Source organism: Callorhinchus milii, unplaced genomic scaffold, assembly GCF_018977255.1.
Source record: "Callorhinchus milii isolate IMCB2004 unplaced genomic scaffold, IMCB_Cmil_1.0 Scaffold8, whole genome shotgun sequence".
NCBI classification, from domain to species: Eukaryota; Metazoa; Chordata; class Chondrichthyes; order Chimaeriformes; family Callorhinchidae; genus Callorhinchus; species Callorhinchus milii.
In genome coordinates, this window is record NW_024704749.1 from 861009 (window position 1) to 885495 (window position 24487).

General features: G+C 45.5%; 1 protein-coding gene across 2 annotated transcripts in view; it reads right to left on the reverse strand.

Moving 5' to 3' along the window:
• LOC103189626 (carbonic anhydrase 15) overlaps positions 1-4515 on the reverse strand; it is a 54656-nt gene extending 50141 nt beyond the window's left edge. For both annotated transcript variants that reach the window (XM_007910076.2, XM_007910077.2), the window contains exon 1: positions 4350-4515. In XM_007910076.2, the coding sequence (XP_007908267.2) occupies positions 4350-4419 (70 nt within the window). In that variant the 5' untranslated portion in view covers positions 4420-4515. The remainder of the gene's footprint in view (positions 1-4349) is intronic.
• Positions 4516-24487: the final 19972 nt, after the last annotated feature.

The window sequence follows — 24487 nt, forward strand, 5'->3', positions numbered from 1 at the left end:
AATCCACGACTGTTTGTGGGACGCTGCTGTGTGCAATTGGCTGCGCATTTCGTCCACAAAATATACAGTTCACTACACTTTACTGTATATTCTGTGAAGACGTATGAGACGTCTCGAAGACGTGAGAAGGCGCTATATCAAATGCAAGGTTTATTATTATCTGTTTCCAGAGGATGAAGGAAGGTTTTTAATAACAAATCATTTCATGTAAAAGAGGAACATTTTGTATTATAGCACACTTCACCTTGGAAGGACATCTTCAAGGAATTCACAGGAATGACTGTGAAGTGTAGCAGCCAATTTTCCAATGTCCTTCCTACAAGCTGCCATGAAGTGAATGGCCAGTTTTGTCTGGGGGAATGTTAGTCAGAACACTCAGAAAAAACTTCCTTCTCTTTACAAATAGTGCCATTGGATTTTTAATGTCCATCTAAATAGACAGAGGGGATCTGAAGGATGGCATTTCCAACAATGCAACAACAACAAATTAAATTTGTGTAGAGCCTTTCACATCAAATGCAGCACTGTATTGGAGTTCAGCAAAGATCTGGTGTGGGGGCTTGAACCAACAAGCAAGAGTGCTACCAGCTGAGCCAGCCTGATAATTGTTTCACAGTAATAATAATAACAATCCTTGCGTTTGATACAGCACCTTATCATGTCTTCGAAAAGTCTCAAAGCGCTTCACAGAATATACTGTAAAGTGAATTGACTGTATATTTTGTGAGTGAAACCCAGCAGCCAAGTGTGCACAGCAGCGTCCCACAAACAGTTGTGGAATGAGTTACCAAATTCTTATTATTAAGAATTAATAATGTGGAGTCCTGTAGCTGAGTGCTTAGAGAACTCGCTTTGCAAGTGAGAGACCTGAGTTCAATTCCCGGCAGAGGGCGAAACCTTGGGCAAGTTTCCTTACTCCACACAGTAATGATAATTCCTCCAAAACCAAAAACAATAATAAAATTGGTCATTTTCAATCTACGACTGTTTGTGGGACATTGCTGTGCGCAATTGGCTGCCGCGTTCGCCCACAAATATACAGTCAATTCACTTTACAGTGTGTTCTGTGAAGCGCTTTGGGACGTCCTCCCGACGTGAAAAGCGCTATATCAAATGCAAGGATTATTATTATTATTATTATTTTGTTTTTTGAAGGGATTTCCCCTAGGAAAGCGATCTGCTAACCAACTAACAACCAGGTTCCTACTTACTGCTGGTAAACAGAGGTGTGTGGAGTAAGGTAACATGCACAACATTTCGCCTGTTGGTAATTCGGAATCAATTTGCAATCAAAGAAAGAATTTAAATGACAGCTCCCGCCGAGGACAATTTACACTCTAGTTTAAGTTGTAACACTTAAAACCCTTAAAGACCTTTGAAGTGAGCAACAGACACACCATTTGGAACAAACCGTGAAGAGTAAACGCATTTTCCTCAAATCCAAGATAATTCTCTTAACTCTCTGGATAAATTGCAAAACAAGATTGTGGTTGAGCTGGTGTTGCTGCTGCTCACACCGGCTCTAGAATATGAACTGCTTATTTTAATCAATGTTCCTGCCTCCGACACCTCTTCTGATCTTTACTATCGACCTTCAAAACTTCAAACAACCCACTCTACAGACTGGGAGCTTCACACAGGGGTTCATCATCTTAACTCATTATTTTTCCCACTGTAGAACTTGTCCCCCATCTCTTCCCCTCCTCCCTCCTCCTCCTCCTCCTCACCCTCTCCTCCCCCTCCTCTTCCTCCCACCCTCCTTTCCCCCTCTCCCCTCCCTCACCAGTCTTCTCTTCATTAGGCAACTATACAGCATATATTATTTGCACACTTGCATTAATGGACCAGTTCTTTCTAATTCCACTCTCTTTTGAATGTTGCTGGTGATGTGAGCTGTGGAAGTTTAACCCTTCTGCTAGGATTGATTATAAAATAGAACCATAGAATATCACAGCACAGACGGAGGCCATTCGGGCCATTGTGCCTGTGCCGGCTCTTTGGAAGAGCTACACAATCAGCCCCACTGCCCCGTTCTTTCCCCATAACCCTGCGAGTTTTTCCTTTTCAATTATAAGTTATAAAAATAATTAATAATAATTACAAAAAATGATTGCTGTAAAATAATTCTACTTGGACCATGTGAGAAATCTGAAGCTGACTGATCCCTCTGGACTGAGAATATGTTCTTAGCACAAAAGGCAGTTTCCACTCCTCCTGTTATTTCAGCTTTACCAGCTTTAACCCCACTCACTGCCCCCACAGGTTTATTCAGCACATTATGCTCACTAAAAACAGCCATTAACTTGAGTGTTTTATAAGGGAAGCAGCACCAAATAAAACTCTGCTGAAAACAACAGTCTTGCCCATTATGTGGACCGTATGTCCCTTTAGATTCAGATGTCACACCATTTCATTTAAAAAAACAAAATATTTGATGTACAATATAATGCAAAATTACATTTACACAACGACTTTCATAGGAATAGGAGGAGGCCATTCAGCCCTTGGAGCCTGTTCCACCATTTAATTAGATTACGGCTGATCTGTACCTCAACTAATCCTTTCAATTCCAATTTCTCGCTTTCTCCCCATATCCCTTAATATCCTGACCTACCAACAATCATCAACCTCACTCTTGAAGGTGTGGATGGATACAGAATCCACAGCCTTTTGGGGGAGAGAATTCCAGATTTCTCCCCTCCTTTGAGTGAAAAAATGCTTCTGATTTCACTCTTAAATGGTCTGGTTCCAATTTTAAGACGGTCCCCCCCCCTTGTTTTGGATTCCCCACCAGAGGAAATAGCTTCTCTATCCACCCGATCAAATACCTTTATCATCTTAAACACCTCAATCAAATCACCCCTCAGCCTTCTAAACTCAAGGGAACACAATCCAAGTTTACGCAGCCTTTCCTCGTAGCTTAACCCTTTCAGACCTGGTAACATTTTCATGTCGAGAGGACGCCTCAAGGCGCAGGACAGTCAGGGATTTGGACCCGAGCTGCGGGTTGGGATCGGGGAGGGGTGGAGGGCAGAGTCGGGGGATAAGGGGTAGGAGGGTGGTCGAAGGCACGGTCGAAGAGGAAGGTTTTTGAGATGTGCCTTGAAGGAGGCAAAGGAGGGAGTGGGGCGGAGGGAATGTGGGATGGAGTTCCACAGGGTGTAAACACTGGGGGAGCTTTATTGTACAAGGAAAAGGTTTATTTCGTAACCAAAGGCTTTTTTGAAAACAATGATTGGTATAAATACCGGGGGGGGGGGGGGGGGGGGTAAGCACTGCTAGTAACATGAGTATCAACTGTTTACATGAAATAAAACCATAAGTGGCTGGGAACCATGAGTATCTGACCTGCTGAGTGTTCCCAGCCACTTCTGGTTTTATTTCAGATTTCCAGCGTCTGCAGTATTTTGATGTGACGTATGTGATGATCCAGGAGACCCAGGTTTACTCGTTGCTCTGTCCTCAGTTAATTCATCTCAAATGGGAGACAATTGTGGGGCTGCAGTTGTGGGTTTGGTCCCTTGTGCCCCTCAGTCAGCTTGACGGAAAATGTGACTGAAAGTGGATCAGGCTGGATTTTGACCCCTCTCTCTCGTCCCCTCTCACCATCCACCCACCCACCCACCCACCCCAGCCACCAAAATACCTTGTACAGGGTGACCAAAAACTTGTGATAACTACTCTGTTATCTAAAAATATATATATATATCATTATTTCACCCACAAAATGTACAGTCAATTCACTTTACAGTGTATCCTATGAAGCGCTTTGAGACATCTCGAAGACGTGATAAGACACTGTATCAAATGCAAGGATTATTATTATTTCTTTAAGATTTATTAGACATTATAATGGTATCTTGATGCTTCGTTCCCTCTGCGCCTGTCACTGTCTGACCCTCCAGCCCACAATGAACAGTGACACTGATGTTATTAGGAGAAGCTGTTCTGTTGTCCCAGGAACAGTAAGGAGTGAGTTCAGAGGAGGAACGAAATGGAACAGGTTCTGGGGAACTTTTCCCCAAAAAAACTTTATTGTGTATTTGGGGCAAACATTCATTTCTGCTTTGCCAAAAAACTGCAGCATATTTAACACCACGAGTTACATAGCAAATACAGAGACTGGGGGTATAAACCCCTCACACACACACAGACTTCTCCAATGAGACTGAATAACATTGACAAACTCCTTGTATCCACCTCTGTGTCCATCAGTAGCGTTGATGTTTTCCCAGTGTCTAAACACCGGTTACTTTACTGTGTGCATTTAGATACCACACCAAGTGATGTGATGAATCAGTTGGTAATATTGGAAAGGGGGGAAAAAAATCTTAACGTAACAGACTCACCTGAACAGCAGCTCTGTGTAATTAGGGAGAGGGTGAAGAAAGTTGGGAATAACGCTGAGACGCTCCTCATGTTCCTGCCGGAAGGTTGAGATCCTGATGACAATTCCCTGTAGGACCAGAGACCAGAGAGAGAGAGAGAGAGAGAGAGGGGGAATCCTCACTCTCTCACCCACTCTCTCACTCTCTCCCTCTTTTGATTAAAAGACAAGAGATTATGTAATTGGATAAAGCGGAACTCCGTCAGAGCAGAGAAACCACAAGTGAGAAACCCGGAGTGAGCGGCACAGCGCCGCTCTCTCTCTCTCTCTCTCTCTGGGGATCCGACTTCAAATATTCATCATCGGAACTGGTCCCTGAACCCCCACTGCGGCACAACGGACACAGAGGGCCATCTCCATCACCTGCCCCTGACCACACCCACTCACACCCACTCACACCCACTCACACCCACTCACTCACACCCACTCACACCCACTCACACCCACTCACACTCACCCACTCACACCCACTCACACTCACCCACTCACACTCACCCACTCACACTCACTCACACTCACCCACTCACACCCACTCACACTCACCCACTCACACCCACTCACACTCACCCACTCACACTCACCCACTCACACCCACTCACTCACACTCACACTCACCCACTCACACACCCACTCACACTCACCCACTCACTCACTCACACCCACTCACACTCACCCACTCACTCACTCACACCCACTCACACCCACTCACACCCACCCACTCACACTCACCCACTCACACTCACCCACTCACACCCACTCACACCCACTCACACCCACCCACTCACACTCACCCACTCACACTCACCCACTCACACCCACTCACACCCACTCACTCACACTCACCCACCCACTCACACCCACTCACACCCACCCACTCACACCCTCTCACACCCACCCACTCACACCCACTCACACCCACTCACACTCACCCACTCACACCCACTCACTCACACTCACCCACTCACACTCACCCACTCACACCCACTCACACTCACCCACTCACTCACACCCACTCACACTCACCCACTCACACCCACTCACACTCACCCACTCACACCCACTCACTCACACCCACTCACACTCACCCACTCACACTCACCCACTCACACTCACCCACTCACACTCACCCACTCACACTCACCCACTCACACCCACTCACACTCACCCACTCACACTCACCCACTCACACTCACTCACACTCACCCACTCACACCCACTCACACTCACCCACTCACACTCACCCACTCACACTCACCCACTCACACCCACTCACACCCACTCACACCCACTCACACTCACCCACTCACACTCACCCACTCACACCCACTCACAATCACTCACACTCACCCACTCACACTCACCCACTCACACTCACCCACTCACACTCACCCACTCACACTCACCCACTCACACTCACCCACTCACACTCACCCGCTCACTCACACTCACCCACTCACACCCACTCACACTCACCCACTCACACTCACCCACTCACACCCACTCACCCACTCACACTCACTCACACTCACCCACTCACACTCACCCACACCCACTCACACCCACTCACACCCACCCACTCACACTCACCCACTCACACTCACACACACCCACTCACACTCACCCACTCACACCCACTCACACTCACCCACTCACACCCACTCACACCCACTCACACCCACTCACACTCACCCACTCACACTCACCCACTCACACCCACTCACACCCACTCACTCACACCCACTCACACCCACTCACACCCACTCACCCACTCATACCCACTCACACTCACCCACTCACACCCACTCACACCCACTCACCCACTCACACCCACTCACACTCACACCCACTCACACCCACTCACACTCACCCACTCACACCCACCCACTCACACCCACTCACACCCACTCACACCCACTCACACTCACCCACTCACACCCACTCACACCCACCCACTCACACTCACCCACTCACACTCACACACACCCACTCACACTCACTCACACTCACCCTCTCACACTCACCCACTCACACCCACTCACACTCACCCACTCACACTCACCCACTCACACCCACTCACACCCACTCACACCCACCCACTCACACTCACCCACTCACACCCACTCACACTCACCCACTCACACCCACTCACACCCACTCACACTCACCCACTCACACTCACACACACCCACTCACTCACACACACCCACTCACACCCACTCACACACACCCACTCACACTCACCCACTCACACCCACTCACACTCACCCACTCACACCCACTCACACTCACCCACTCACACTCACACACACCACTCACACCCACTCACACTCACCCACTCACACTCACCCACTCACACCCACTCACACCCACTCACTCACACCCACTCACACCCACTCACACCAACTCACCCACTCACACCCACTCACACTCACCCACTCACACCCACTCACACCCACTCACCCACTCACACCCACTCACACTCACACCCACTCACACCCACTCACACTCACCCACTCACACCCACCCACTCACACCACTCACACCCACTCACACCCACTCACACTCACCCACTCACACTCACCCACTCACACCCACTCACACTCACCCACTCACACTCACCCACTCACACCCACTCACACCCACTCACACTCACCCACTCACACTCACTCACACCCACTCACTCACACCCACTCACACCCACTCACACTCACCCACTCACACTCACCCACTCACACCCACTCACACCCACTCACTCACACCCACTCACACCCACTCACTCACACCCACCCACTCACACCCACTCACACCCACCCACTCACACCCACCCACTCACACTCACCCACTCACACCCACTCACACTCACCCACTCACACCCACCCACTCACACTCACCCACTCACACCCACTCACACTCACCCACTCACACCCACTCACACCCACCCACTCACACTCACCCACTCACACTCACACACACCACTCACACTCACTCACACTCACCCTCTCACACTCACCCACTCACACCCACTCACACTCACCCACTCACACCCACTCACACCCACCCACTCACACTCACCCACTCACACTCACACACACCCACTCACTCACACACACCCACTCACACCCACTCACACACACCCACTCACACTCACCCACTCACACCCACTCACACTCACCCACTCACACCCACTCACACTCACCCACTCACACTCACCCACTCACACTCACACACACCCACTCACACTCACCCACTCACACTCACCCACTCACACTCACCCACTCACACACACCCACTCACACTCACTCACCCACTCACACCCACTCACACTCACCCACTCACACTCACCCACTCACACTCACACACACCCACTCACACTCACTCACCCACTCACACCCACTCACACCCACTCACTCACACACACCCACTCACACCCACTCACACTCACCCACTCACACCCACTCACACTCACCCACTCACACCCACTCACACCCACTCACTCACACCCACCCACTCACACTCACCCACTCACACTCACCCACTCACACTCACCCACTCACACCCACTCACACCCACTCACACTCACCCACTCACACCACTCACACACACCCACTCACACCCACTCACACTCACCCACTCACCACTCACTCACACCCACTCACACACACCCACTCACACCCACTCACCCACTCACACCCACTCACACTCACCCACTCACACTCACCCACTCACACCCACTCACACTCACCCACTCACACTCACTCACCCACTCACACCCACTCACACTCACCCACTCACACTCACCCACTCACACCCACTCACACTCACCCACTCACACCCACTCACACACACCCACTCACACCCACCCACTCACACTCACCCACTCACACTCACCCACTCACACTCACACACACCCACTCACACTCACTCACCCACTCACCCACTCACACCCACTCACACTCACCCACTCACACCCACTCACACACACCCACTCACACCCACTCACACTCACCCACTCACACTCACACTCACCCACTCACACTCACACTCACACCCACTCACACCCACTCACACTCACTCACTCACACACACCCACTCACACACACTCACACTCACTCACACTCACTCACACACACACTCACTCACACACTCACTCACTCACACTCACACACACTCACTCACACTCACACTCACTCACACTCACACCCACTCACACTCACACACACTCACACACACTCACACACACTCACCCACTCACACTCACTCACACACCCACTCACACTCACACACACACACACACTCACACACACTCACACACACTCACACTCACACACACTCACTCACACACACTCACACTCACTCTCACACACACTCACTCACTCACACTCACTCACTCACACTCACACACTCACACACACTCACACTCACTCACACACACTCACACACACTCACACACTCACACACACTCACACACACTCACTCACACTCACTCACTCACACTCACACCCACTCACACTCACTCACACCCACTCACACACACTCACACTCACTCACTCACACTCACTCACACCCACTCACACTCACTCACACTCACTCACACCCACTCACACACTCCACTCACTCACTCACACCCACTCACACACACTCACACATTCACTCACACACTCACTCACACACTCACACACTCACTCACTCACTCACTCACACTCACTCTCACCCCTCTGACACAGCAGATTTGGGGGTTTAACTCACAGAGACCGGCAGTCCAGAGCAGTGCTGAGTGGACACAGCATTTTAGGTGACATCCTTCTGATGAGACGTTACACCGAGGTCCCATCTACCTGTTCCGGTGGACATTATAAATCCAATGGGTTCATTGGAAAAGAGAAGGGAGTTTCTTTCTCCTGTTGCCTCGGCCGATAGTCCCTCAGATACAATTGGACATTCACTTCAATGCTGTTTGTTGGACATTGGCTGCATTTCACCTACAAAGCTCACGTGGTAAATCACAGTAAATCCTGTGAAGTGCTTTGAGACGTCCTCCAAGTGTGAAAGGTGGTGTATCAAACACATAGATTAGCATTGCCCCAACAATCTTTAAGAAGTTTTCCCAAAGCCTATTTGCTTTTTTTAAAAAAAAATCCTTATTTTTTCCCTCCCCATATACAAGCACAAACACACACTCATATACACCCACGTTCATGTACACTCACTCACATACATACTCTCCCACATATACACTCACAAACCGTCACCCATACTCACACATACACTCACTCACATATACGCATTCACACACACTCATACACACAGCACCTTCAAATGCACTCACACATGTGCTCACACATGTATTCAAACACACTCACATACACAAACACACACATACTTACACAGCACACATGCTCACGTACATACTCACACGCAGTCAAGCATCCACACACAAACTCTCAATAACTACGACACAGTATCAGACACAAACATATAACAGGGTGGTGGTCCGGGTTGAATATAGATCAGGATTAGGAGAGAAGAATCTGAGATTTTGCTCCAGGTTTTGCCTGTTTCAGTGTTAGGCTGGAGAGAGAGGTGTGGGGGCTCAGTCACTTTAAAGGGTCAAACCTTTATTGTCTCAGGCCGGCAGAGGACGCTCACCATGCTCAATGGTATATGTATGTATATACATTATCTATTTATATCCTTTGGACGTGAGCTCGGATTAAATTTAGACTGGCTACATTTATAATGGTTTATGGTATATTTTATATCGAGCTTGCAATGAATGTTTGGGGTTGGAGCCCAATACATTCTGTTACACAATGCAGATATCGAAGGATTTATTATGTTCAGATGTAAAATAACAATACAGATGGTATTGCTGTAAATGTACACTATTGGAACATGAGATGAATCAACTGTATATAAATAAATCTGTAGATATCCCTCTCCCCCTCCCCGTTGAGTTAACAGTTCAGTGAGATATTCCGTCTAAAGCTCAGCTAATTGTTTCATTAATTCTATCGCCCTCGTGCTTTGAAGTCATTATTTTGTTACATCCTTGTGTTCAATTAACATTAACTCCAAATATATCAATATTTCCCTTAAACAAGGACTTAAGGAGCTCCCCCAGGAGTGACAGCTCTACGTGGTGTCTGGTACAGAGCTGGGCTGGTGGGGTTAGCAGGTCTCAGAGCTGAGCACCAGCCTGTGTTAGTGGGAGTATTCATGTGCCTGGAGTTAGCTTTTCTCTGCTTTGTTACCCAAATTCCCTTCGGTTCATATTCTGCTCATACAGTATCTGACCAGGAACCGTAGATGTACCTTTACCCCAGAATGGGATTAAAACGCTGTGAAAGGCTCAATAAACTGAACCTGACACTGCGGTACTTTGTGAAGTAATGTTTTATTAAACACCCAGACAATACCAATGCTCCGTTTCCAATTCCTTGTGGGATGGTGACGTGTTTACTGCATCGACCCAGGAGCAAGGCCATCACTGCTGCTCCAGTGACAGCTGACGCTGCAATAACAAGAGGAACCGAAGAAAGTCACAGAATCAATCTCTCACTGCGTGAACATTCTGATCAGTGGAAACTCTGAGCAACGTGTATTACAGCATCTGCACTGGGAATGAAGATAAACTGCCACCCACTGAAAAGACCATATATTACACGAGGCTAAGATGGAACCACAGCCATGTGTTGGCCACTAACCACGGCTCTGTCGTGGCTGCTCTTCAACTTTTACAAGAAACCTGGACCACTCTCACCACACGGTGTCTGTTGGTGGTGTCCGTCCGGCCGTGTGTGGGCACTGAATGGCAGGGGCGCCCTCTCCAGGTCAACCGGGGCATAGCGCAATAGCCGCTTCCCCAAAACTGCAACCGGCGACAAAGATAATAATAATCCTTACAATCTGACACAGCGCCTCGTCACATCTTCGAGACGTCTCAAAGCGCTACACAGAATATACTGTAAAGTGAATTGTCTGTATATGTTGGGGGCAGAACGCAGCAGCCAATTGCGCACAGCAGCGTCCCACAAACAGTCGTGGATTGAGTGATCAAATTATTAATTGTTTTGCTGCATTTACCCATCCAAAAGGTTTGTTTTGGAAACTATACGTACCTGCGGAAGTTATGGAGTATATACTAGACAGTACAAAGGTAGGTGAGAATGTTACCTTTATATAAAACCTCAGTCAGATCACTTTTGCAGTCCTGTGTACAGTTCTGGTCACCTTATTCCCGGAAGGATACTGTAGCATTGGAGAGTGTGGCTGGGGTGGATTTACAGGGATGTTACCAGGGATAAGTGGATACAGTTCATAAGAAAGATTGGGGAGTAAATAATAATAATAATCATTGCATTTGGTATAGCGCCTGATCACATCTTTGAGACGTCTCAAAGCACTTCACGGAATATACTGTAAAGTGTAGTGACTGTACATTTTATGGGCAAAACGCGGCAGCCAATTGCACATAACAGCTCCAATTTGACATGTTTAGCAACGGAATGTCAAAATCGAGCCCACCTTCTGTGGCGGTCTCAGCTATCAGCACCGGAGCCAGGTGGGTCACAGTCCTCCAGGGCATTGCTGATGTTACCATAACCAGCCTGGCTGATTAGCAGGACTTGGAAGGGTAGACCAGTCGCTGGGACTCTTTCCCACTCTTCCCACTCAGCTCCCATTAACCCCGCAAGCCAAAGCCCTAGCAGCAGTGTGGTCCTGGCTGGACAAGCAGTGGGAAAGCTGCTAATTACAATAATTAGGTAATCAGAATACATCTCTCCAGGAAGAGAGTGCTCATTCTACTCCAATAAACATTTCTGGAATTTCCATGTACAGGTGGGATCCATGGAATTCTCAGATACTCTTAAGTTTGGTGATGGAGTTCTGCAGATATCAGACAACGGTCCCAGCCCCGAAAAAGAAAGATTGGATACATTAGAGTTTTTGTCTGTGGAGATGAGACAATGGAGAGGGAACCAGATAAAGGTGATCAACACTGTGAATGGATTCGATAAGGTGGAGGTGAATAGGCTGTCTCCATTTGTTGGTGAGTCTAAAAGTAGGCGGTGAAGAGTAAGATAGTCAGTAGCAGATCTCAAAGAGAAACCAGGAGGAACCTCGTCACACAGAGCTTGTGGAACTGATTTCCAGAGCTGTGGTTGAAGCAAAAACACATTCATTGTATTTAAAGGAAACTTGATACTACATGAGGGAAAAGGGAATAGAAAGGTGTAAGAGAGGGAAATAGTGAGGTGTAAGGGAGAGGAATAGGTGGGTAAAGGAGAGAGGAATAGAGGGGTGTAGGAGTGGGGAATAGAAGGGTATAGGAGAGGCAAATAGAGGGGTGTGGGAGAGGGGAACAGGAAGGCTGATACCCATTGGGAGTATAAACATCAGCATGGCTGTGGTGGGAAGAATGGCTTATTTCAGTGCTGCAATATTCTAAGTAATTCTATGTGAAAAAATCACCCGTTTTTCAGTCAATAACTTCCAGTGACTTCACAGTCATTAACCAATCAGTGTGAATGTCAGAACGGTGGCCATGACAGCACGACCTGCCTGTAGGTCACAGCCCAGCGTCAACCATGTCCCCAGAGTCACTCCACACTCACCAGCAAACTGTTCTCCGAGGAATTCAGTTCAGGCGACACACATTTATTTCACTTCAGAGCAATTATGTATAATGTTTTCGTTTTCCACCCTCCTCTCCCAATGGCACTGACTATCCTGGAGCAACATTCCATAGGAGACTGTCGATGTGTGAACCAAGCTTCTGAGTGCCAGCATATGATGCCACTCTGACCTGGTGATGCTCTGCCTGTCCTAATGTACCACTTGTGCTCTGCCTCACAACATACTGGATAATGATAGATTTAAGAATTTGCTGGTGAAAGAAGACCGAGGTCCATCCAGTTCCCCTTCCACCATCCTGGCAGTCGCTTGACATGTCGTGTCCCAAACTATATACTGTTTCCCCAGATATTATTTTCTAGCAGAAATCAATCTCATTTGTTCTTGAAACAAACAACCTTTTCTGCTTCCACTGTCTGTCTCCCTGGGGGCCTGTTCCATAAGTTTACAACTCACTCACTGAAGTAGCGTTTCTGCAGATTTGTTCTGAATTTACCTCAATTCAATTGCAGGCCAATTTAAATAAGATTTGTCTAGTTTAACTAGATATCTCAGTTAATTCAATCTCATGTCTGTTTAGGGAAATCTCTTTTAGATTAAATGTATCAGTAATTCTGCAAAATGCATTATCCTGAGGCACTGCATGGCACAGTATTTAGTGTCTTGCACGATATTGTATTGTATTTAGTGTCTTTTTTCTCATCAAAAAATAAGCTTGGGGAGAAAGAAATTCTAATTTGCTTTGTGAAATGACAAATTAGCCAGAAAGTAAAGTATCACTGAAGTCAGATTTCAAGGCCTGGCCCAGTGTGGCCCAGTGAAGTGACTTTATAATTTAGAAAGGTGTGTGCTGCCCAACCCAGCCGAGGATCACACACAGTCTTGAATCCATCACTGACGTTTCTCTCTAGGCACGGTTGAAGAGAAGGTCTTCAGGTGCGATCTGAAGATGGGCAAGGAGGAGCAAGGCAGAGGGATTGAGTCAGGGAGTTCCAGAGTTTGGGGGCGAGTGGCTGAACGGCCCCCGATGGTGGAGCGGAGAAGATGAGGCCAGGTCAGCTGAGCAAAGAGTGCGGATAGAGGAGTGGAGTGTAAGCAGGTTGTAGAGGTAGGAAGGAGCCAGTGAGTAAAGTGATTTGCACGCAAGGATCTTGAAATCAATCTGTTTTAGGGAGCTAGTGAAGCCTGTCAAGGATTGGGGTGATGGGATGTGGAGTTGGATATGGGTGAGGATATGGATAGCAGAGCTTCAATTAAATGGATTTTATGAATGTTGGAGCTGGGTTAGAGTCCATGTACATTGGAAACATCGAGGTGGGTGGTGATAATTGCATGGATGAAGGTTTCAGCTGCATTTGGGGTGAGTTATGGTCAGAGGCAGCAATGTAACTCAGCCTTCTGGAGATGTTCAGAAATTCACCGTTGCAGTTTAATTGTGACTTATGTTGCATTTATGGGATGCAAAACACAGTATGTGAAATAAGCCCGTATAATATCAAAATTATAGAGAGGGTACAGAGTAGATTCAGGAGGACTTTACCAGAAATGAGGGCAAATGAGAAGAGGCTGGAGGAGAGGTTAGAACTCTTTGCTTTCGAGATGTGGGTTTTTTGGTCAGTCGGGTATCTGACACATGGGGAAACCCATCATCATTCTTCTTAATCAGACAAATACAAGGATTATTATTATCATATATAGAGTTCCACATATGTACAAAATACACAATCACTACATTCCTGTGAAGCATTTTGAGACATTTCGACGACGTGATAAGATGTTATCATTATGATGATTATCATTACGTAGTTACCTCCACATAGACATGTCCCTGTGTCTGGAACGCAATGCATACTCTCTCCCGAGAGGGATCTAGTTTGCTTACCTAATTCCAGAGAGTATTAGGCACAGGTCGGCAAGAGGCGAGGGATCCCAGAGTGTGTGTTGGGGTAACTGCTGGAGCAGCTAAAACCGCAGAGCTTGCCATTCAGAGTGCTGTCTGCTCCAGAGTACTGCTTATCCATCTACAACAATAACAACAACAACTTGAATTTATATAGCGTCCCTCACGCAGGGTAACATCCCAGAGTACTTGACAGTGACAGTCCTCACAGAGTGAAGTATGAATAGCAACAGGTGGCCGTTGGAGCAGACAAAATTGGAGCAATTAAAAGGGAACTAGATAATAATAATCCTTGCATTTGATATAATGCCTCTGGGTGCTACTATAAGTGAGAAGCGCAATATAAAGCACTTCACAAGATTGCAATGTCTGTTCACCGATGACCATAAAGTGCATGACCAGTTTTATCCAGAGGATCATTATAATAATAATAATCCTTGCATTTGATATAGCGCTTTTCACGTCGGGAGGACGTCCCAAAGCGCTTCACAGAACACACTGTAAAGTGAACTGACTGTATATTTGTGGGCGAACGCGGCAGCCAATTGCGCACAGCAATGCCCCACAAACAGTCGTAGATTGAAAATGACCAATTTTTATTATTGTTTTTTGGGGGTTTTTTGGTTTTGGAGGGACTATTATTAGGCTCTGTGTGGAGTAAGGAAACTTGCCCAAGGTTTCGCCCTCTGCCTGGAATTGAACTCAGGTCTCTCGCTTGCAAAGCGAGTGCTCTAACCACTGAGCTACAGGACTCCACAAATTGCCACAAATCTCCACAAATCATTGCCTGAGATATGGGTATAAAGTCTCTTCTCTTCTCAAATAGTGTGGATTCGGATCTTTAACATCACTGAACAGGCAGACAGGACCTCAGTTTAATGTTTCATTCGAAGGACAACATCTCAGTCAATGCAGCACACTCCCAGCCCTTGCACTGGAGTGTCAGCCTAGATTGTGAATTCACAGTCCCCATGTGAGGCTTGAACCCACAATTTTCTGACTCCAGAGATGAGAGTGCCACCAACTGAGCTGGGCTGACACCTGGATAGGCAAATGCAGAAGAAGCATATTCGAGGGTTTGAGGAAAGAGAAGGGAATAGATTGAGTCACCAAATTTTTTTTCAAGGTATTATTACCCCCGGAAACTGATCCGCCAAACTACTAAATACCGGGTTCCTACTTACTCCGTGTGGAGTAAGGAAACTTGCCTAACATTTCACTATGCCGGGAATCGAAACCAGGTCCTGTCATTTGCGAGGCAAATGCTCTAACCATTGAGCTACAGGACTAGATGGCTTAATTGGAGGAAAAANCACAAATGTTAAAAAAAANCTCAAGCAGCCTCCTTGTGTACTGTAGTTGTATAGTTCCATGGTGCAACAATCACATTTCCACCTGCCTCACCTCACTGCTGGGAGTGAAATAGCTTTGCTCCTGACAATGTGGGCATTTTGAGCGGAGTCCCTGGTTTATACATTCTCACCAAATTGGGTCTGAAAAAAAACAATAGATTCCTCAATATTACTTTCTTGCAAGCACCAGCTTTCTGTCTTTTATTCTTTTATCATCTGTACACATGTCTCCGTAAGACCCAGGGATCCCTTTAGCTGTGGGAGCAATATAGTCACGCTGACACTTTGCAGTTGCTGTGTACTTCAGACACAAACCTGAATCAATCTCCGATTACCCATTCAAGTATTCAGTCTTCAAATCAGAGCCTCGACAGTCATCACTTATTGTGCGTTTAATTTAATTGTGGGGATGGGAAGGGGAGGGGGAGGGGTTCCAATCACAGCCAAATATATAACAAGTAACTGTCGTTCTGATTGATATTCAAGTTTTATATCGATGTGGTGTTGGAACATTGCAATTGGCTTTAGAGCCTGGGAAAAATCTCAGCTTTGTTCTAGCTTCTATTTACAGTGACTGCTGGAAAGGATGCACATATGGACATTGGTTGAAAACTGGATCTGGCTCAGTCTTTTAAGTAGTCTCCTGAATACACATGAAGAGTGCTACTTGCATGACATACTGAGAAGCATTGCTCAAGGACAAGATCGGGGGAGGGAACAGAGGGGAAATGACCATGACAGGCAGGAACTTGCAAAGTATTTGGCAGCACTGTAAGGCTTCTTTGTCTGCAAGAAAAAAAATCAATGATGAAGGAGATCAAGTGATTTTTGATTTCATTATAATTCTGAAATAGGTCAAGAGTTGAGAGATGCTGACAAAGTTTTAATGCTGATTTAAGATTATGATAACATAAACTGTAGTGAGAATAAACAGCAATCAAAAGCTTCCAAAGGAGCCAATTGTATTTTCCAGAGGAACATCTTTATTTATGAATGCTCCTTTCTCCACAATGGATGATTGGACTTTGACCCTCTCATGTTTCTCTCCAAAAAAGCTGTTAGCATTTGTTTGTATTTCTCATGAAGTTGTGGGGAATGGTACTGTTTTCTGCACTCAATGAGAGTCTTATGCTGAATCTTAAACACCTGCACAGAGCCATCCAGTTCAGAATCCCTTTAAAAAGACATCCAGAAAACATAGCTATTTTTAGAAATCAGTGTAACATGGATCACAGGTCTATTTTGGTTGTCATCGTCAGGTCCAATCTAGATCCAAGAGCTCAAAGGACCGAGTCCTAACTCCCTACAACACCTTGCATTGAATTTGGGATTTTGCTGCTCCTGTTGGCTTGACTCACACACCAACACGGCCAAAGGGTCTGTGATACCATATTGCGGAGCTTGAGGCAGACGGACAGAAACCTTCGCTTCTGTTTGCACTGGATTCAAGTTTTTCTCTGTGAGAGGAACTTTTTACACAAACCTTTTAAAAATAGCAGATGATACAGATAGATACAATACACAAATAGCTAAGGATAAAAGTATTTTCTTCTCTATAAAGGAGGTACCTGGTCTCCATGTAATGTTCTCTCTCCACCCCGACGATAGTTGAGCTCAACGTGTGTAGAAATGTAAGTGCAAATTCTACTTTCATGAGCGCCTTCACAACAAAAACTATAAATGCAAGTTGTTGTTGCACAAATTCTACGCTCCGAAGCTCTGGAACTCTCTCCCCCAATCCCGCCACCTTGCTCCCTACCCCCAAACTTGCAAATCGTGCTTACGGTCACCTGCCCCCTCCCCCTGGCTCGGGGTCAGACTCCACCACTGTCAAGCGCTCCGGGACACCATACAACGCTATATAAATGCAAGTTGTTGTTGTTGTTGTGTCCTAGGCACAGTGAGTTGGCATCCCACTATCCTGTGCCACCTAACACACAGCATTGGTACAGCGAGTGCCAATACTGAGTTGAACCAGACCATAGTGCTAATGAAATAATAAGCACTTACATAGTTTCAGGTGAATTGGAGATGGCAAGAGCAAGTCTCCTTCACACTAACATTCATTGACTCCACATGAAACAGAAAATAAATCATTGCTGCTTCTTTTAATCAGCCACACAGTCTCTAATCCAAACACAATTGGTTCAGAGGATAGTAATATCAATACCCAGCAAATTACAATGATTTATATCAGCAGCTGAACAGCTATTGAATAACTCTGCCCCATTAGGTTGGACCAATGCTCCTATCACAGCACTCTCCAGATTAAATGCTGTCATTAAATACTTTTGTTTTTGACAAATTACCCTAATGCACCAACTGCTCTGTTTTATCCCAGTGTTGAGTGTGGCTGACTGTCTGCGATCTCCTCCAGAGGTGTGACTTTCCATTGTAATGTGGCAGGAGGCTTCTATCCTATTGAGGATACGTCACCATGTGTCAGCCTGACTCTTGCCTCTGAGTCAGAAGGTTCTGGTTGAGTCTTGAAATTCATATAGTCTGAGCTGACACTCTGATACAGGTGTCCAGAAGTGGACACAATAGTCCAGTTCCAGCCTAGCCAATGTTTATCAAGAACCTCTCACTCGCTTTCAAATTACTTAATTCCCTCCCACCTCCCTACCTCTCCAACCTGCTTACCTTAACACCACACCTGCTACTTCCGCTCAGCTGGCTCTTGTCTCCTATTTGTCCCTTGTGTTCCACCATCGGTGACCGTGCCTTCAGCCATGATACCTTGAAACTCTGGAACTCTCTCCCTCAATCATTCCGCCTTGCCCCCTCCCTCCCCACTTTCAAATCCTGCTTAAAGATCTTCCTTTTTGATTATGCTTACGGTCATCCCCGCCTCCCTCTCCCCCCTGGCTTGGTGTCAGACTCTGCCACTGTCAAGCGCTCAGGGACGCTACCCCACGTGAAGGCCACTGTATAAATGCAAGTTGTTGTTGTGATAGCATAACTTCCTTACATTTATACTCCATGCCCTGTGTATAAAACCCTGCATATTATTTGCTGCTTCACAGCCTTCATCACTTGTGATGCCACTTTCAATGATCTATGTATCTGCAGTCCTAAATTCCTATGTTCCTCTGCTCCTTATAAGACACTGCCATTCGATATTTACTCCCTTAGCTCATTTTTCTAACCAAAATGCACCACCTCACATTCCCCTCATTGAACTTCATCTGTCACTGATCAGCCCATTGCACTTATCTGTTTAAATCCTCTTACAGTATTTTTGCCATCCTCATCACTATTCACAATATTTCCTATCTTAGTATAATCCACACATATTAATACGCAAACTTTGGGAAGATGTTGGGTGGAGGGAGGAGAGGACCGGATTCCATCCACATTGCTTAAAGTGCCTCTTGTTGGACAAGTTTACAGGGCTATAGGGAGAGCGCGGGGGAATGAGATTTGTTTTGGATAGCTCTTCCAAATGGCCTCCTTCTGTGCTGTATAATTCTGTGATTCTATGATGATTGTTACACCTCAACCAAGGGACAATTTTGAAAGATTAAAAAACTAAGTGTCAATGGGTAGGATTTCTCCCACACGCCAGGCATGTGGAGAACTAGCCTTTGGGAGAAGGTAGAACAATATGTGGAGAAAAAGTTAAGAAAAGAAAACTAGCATCTTTGTATACACTTAACTCATTGAAACTGAAAAAAAATTAATTATTAATGAAAACACATGGGAATTTTCTGTACATGTAAATAATACATTTTTGGTAAATAATTCAGATTTGCAGAAAAAAGCACCATTTACTAAATGCATAGTTGACAATTCTCAATCCTTATTAATTTTTAAACTTTCACTTTTATTAGATTTTACAATAAAATTTTAAAATTACAGAATGATTACATAACTTAAAGCTCAAAATAAACAGTAAACGTATTAAGTTGTTTATGTGACTGGAAGAATCGGGACCATCAAAAAGTATATTGGAAGTAAAGAGGGAATTATAGTTAAAAAAGTGCTTTGTGTACTTCAAAAAACATATTAACCATTCCCTCTGCATACAAAAATATTCCTTTTAAAACGTTTTTGTAGTTCACCTTCTGCAATACAGTATAAGTTTACATTTATTTGGCACATTTCTTGTCGAGAGCAAGTCCCAAAGTGCTTAATAATCCTGGCTTGGCACCCAAGCTGGTGGTGGGAGCTGAAGGGGTTGGAGCGGGGGGGTGGGGGGTCGGGGCTGAGTATAAAAATGACTGAGGGCGCAGTCAAAAAGGTAAGTATTTGAGACAGACCTTGAAACAGGTGAGAAAGGGACAAAGTCGGAAGGACTCCAGGATTTTTTTACCCAGCTGGGTGGGTGTCTGACACATGCAGAAACCCATCACCGTTGCTTAAGAGTATCCAAACCGAGCTGAGATTTCCATACATCCCACCTACACACGGAAATCCCAGAGAGAGATTGTTGGAACGGAATGCGCTTTCTCTCCCTGGAGGGACCATCCTGCTCACCTATTTCCGGAGCGTATTAGGTGCAGGTTGGCAAGAGTCAAGGCTTGGAGGGAACCCAGAGTGTGCGTTGGGGTAACTGATGAAGTCTAACCAGCTAAAACCTCACAGTGAATGGATTGCAGTGAGTTGGGCAAGTTAAGAGGAAGTTGCCAGGCAACACACTGCAGATTTCTGCCAATGAACCTCTTAACCGGTTGCTAGACAACAAATACCGATTCTGTTATTTTCTCAGCAACTGGGATCTAAATGAAAAAATATTTTCACTAATTTACGGGAAAAAGCTTCCTCCAAAAACAAATAAACTGCTTCTCCTCAACATTTAGCAATTCTCTATTGATCTATTAATCATTTAAACTTGACAACCAGCAATTTACACCAGTGGTTTAACTAATCAAATTCTACAAAACCAGATCCTGAAGTTCTTCAAATACATGATCTAGTGTTTATGAAATGGATTGTTGTGGTGTCCAGGCACACAGACCCCAAGCTTGTTCTTGTCTCCATTTATGTAGGAAACCTCTTTAGCCTAAGATTTTCTGGCAACGAGCAAGAGAACTGCCTTTGCACTGGATACGTTGGCAGTACAAGATCCCAGTAAATGCACAATCAGCATCCAAATGAGCTAATGTCAGGTCAATAGCTCCAATGTGACCATTCAACAGAGCTCAGCTTCTGATCAATATTTCCTGTCAGAATTCCAATATTTCTCATTTTTTTCTTTTTCATTTCCATCTTTCCAAAATCTTTCCATCTTTGGGGGCAGGGAATCCTCCCCCTCAGCTCCTGTTAACCCTGCAGCCAAAACCCTCGTGGGGAGGATGGTCCTAGCTGGACAAGCAGCGGGAAAGCTTGCCGGACATCAATATAAAAGGTAAGCTGTGTGGGTTTAGTTGGTTAGACTCCAGCAGTTACCCCAACGCACACTCTGGGGTCCCCCCAAGCCTTGGCTCTTGCCAACCAGCGCCTAATGCTCTCCGGAATTAGGTGAGCAGGATGCATCAACCAGGGAGAGAGAGCGTATTCTATCTCTGGGATTTCCATATGTAGGTGGGATGACTGGAAATCTCAGTTTGGTTAGTATGGGTTTCCGCATGTGTCAGACACTCGGCTGAACCCCAAACCATCACCCCCCCAAAAAAGCAACACCTCCTGATTATCACTTACCCCATAATGACTAAAGGCAAATGCGAGAGTCAGAGTTAAAGATACAGGAATGGGGAAAAATAAACTTTGTGGCGATGAAGATGAAGTTAGCATTGATAAATTGGGCACCTAAAGCAGCTAACAGTAATGGGATCTATTTAAGAGTCAGATTGAATGGGTGAAGGAGAAGGGAGATGCAAGTAAACATAATACTTTGTAACATCTCCCTTCCTTGTTGGAATGTGCTTGGCTTTCAAAACATATCAGGAAGATAATAAGGGACACGAGTGAAGCCTCCTGACCTGTAAGATGCTATACAAATGTTGTTGTTATTGCAAAATCCATTTCTACCAATACACTGGAAAACCACACAATACATCAAAGGTGTAGAAAATAGGCAAAGAGGGAAATTAGGAAAGCTACGAGAGAACACGAAAAAAAGATACTGTTGGACTTCTGTTCAAGACTGGCACCTAGAATATGCCTTACGGCAACTGTGGGCAAATTTGGGGAAATAATAAGGGACCAGGCTAGTGATTACTTCGATGGGCATGAGTTAATGGGAGACAGTCAGCACAGATTTGTGAAGGGCAGATCGTGTTGGATCAATTTAATAGTTTTTTCAAAGTAACTGAAAATTTAGATCAAGGCGATCCTATATTGGAGGTATTTGTATTTTGAAACGGCATTTCGTGGAGTCCTGTAGCTCAGTGGTTAGAGCACTCGCTTTGCAAGTGAGAGACCTGAGTTCAATTCCAGGCAGGAAAACCTTGGGCAAGTTTCCTTACTCCATACAGAGCCTAATAATAATCCCTCCAAAAACCCCAAAACAATAATAAATTGGTCATTTTCAATCCACGACTGTTTGTGGGACATTGCTGTGCGCAATTGGCCGCCGCGTTCGCCCACAAATATACAGTCAATTCACTTTACAGTGTGTTCTGTGAAGCGCTTTGGGACGTCCTCCCGACGTGAAAAGCGCTATATCAAATGCAAGGATTATTATTATTATTATTTGATAAGATGCCGCCCAGAAGACTGGTGGATTAGAGGAAAACTTGGAGGTTTGGATACAAAGGTGGTTGAAGGATAGAAAGTAAAGAGTAGGAATAAAGGATTGTTTTTCCAGTTGGAAGAAGATAGTTAATGATGTGCCACAGAGGTCTTTGCTGGGGCCTCTCGTTTTCTCTCCTTATACTGTATAACAATGGCCTGAATGTATAACGACTTGGATATCAGGAGTATATTTCAGGGCCTTGGGACGTCCTTCCGATATGAAAGGCAATATAGAAATATAATTTGCTATGGTTGTTACATGGTATCAAAGTTTGCAGATGATACTAAGCTAAGAAGTACTGTATAGTGAATAGTTACGAGGATGACAAGAGACTGCAAGAGGATTTAAAGAGATTAGCACATTGGGCTGATCAGTGGCAAATTAAGTTTAATGAAGCAAAATGTGAGGTGATTCATTTTGGTAGAAAAACAAGAGAAGGGAGTACAGTACATAATGAATAGCAGTGTCTTGCAAGGAGCTGAGGAGCAAAGGGATTTGGGACTACAGGTTCATAAGTCATCACAAGTGGCACAGCTGTAAAGAAAGGTAATACCAAACTGGGTTTTATACACAGGGGTATAGAGTATAAAGGTAAAGTAATAATGGTAAGGTGGGTCTGTTCTCGTTGGAGTAGAGAATATTGAGGGGGAACCTGATAGAGGTGTGCACAATTCTGAGGGAAGACACTGTGAATAGGGAGAAGTTATTTCTATTGGCAGGAAAGTTAGTGACTAGGGAATATAATTATTATAGTCACAATAGTGAAAGGAGAACTTAGAAGGAATTGTTTCACCAGAGAGTTGTTGAGATGTGGCACGTGATGCTGAGTCGTGTAATAGAGGCAAAGTCCATTGTAGCTTTCAAGAAGGAATTATACAGGCCTGAGAGGGGCTTGAAGAGATGTGGGGCTTAGGCGGGCAGAGGGATCAAATTGATCTCCTTGCTTTGGGCTAGTCCTAGGGCAAGGAAGACAAAGGAGAAATTGGGATAGAGGACAGGGGATGATGGTTTAAAGAGGTGTTAATGCAAAACAAAGGGGGGAATTTGCAATAAAATAGGCAGACCAGAGATAGAAAAGATGTGTCTAGGACCCAGATGATTTTTGTCTTCCTTGCCCTGCCCATTCGGCCCATCGTACCTGTGCTGGCTCTTTGGAAGAGCTATCCAATCAGTCCCATTCCCCCACTCTTTCCCCAAACCCCTGCAAATGTTTCCTTTTCAAATACTTATCCAATTCCCTTTTGAAAGTTGTTATTGAATCGGTTTCCCCACTCTTTCAGACCATGCATTCCAGACCGTAACAACTCTCTGTATATAAAAAAATTAATCTCCCCTTTGGTTCTTTTGCCAATTATCTTGAACCTATATTACATGACTGCTAATTGGAAAGAAATGTTTATCTATGCACGGCATGCCGAGTAGTCAAGAATAGTGAGCAAGCAGAGAAATGAGCTGAGGGAACTCCAGCAAAATAAATCCCATTGGCAGAGCATCCAGCCACATAATGGCACAAGTCACGCTGTGTACAGAAAACC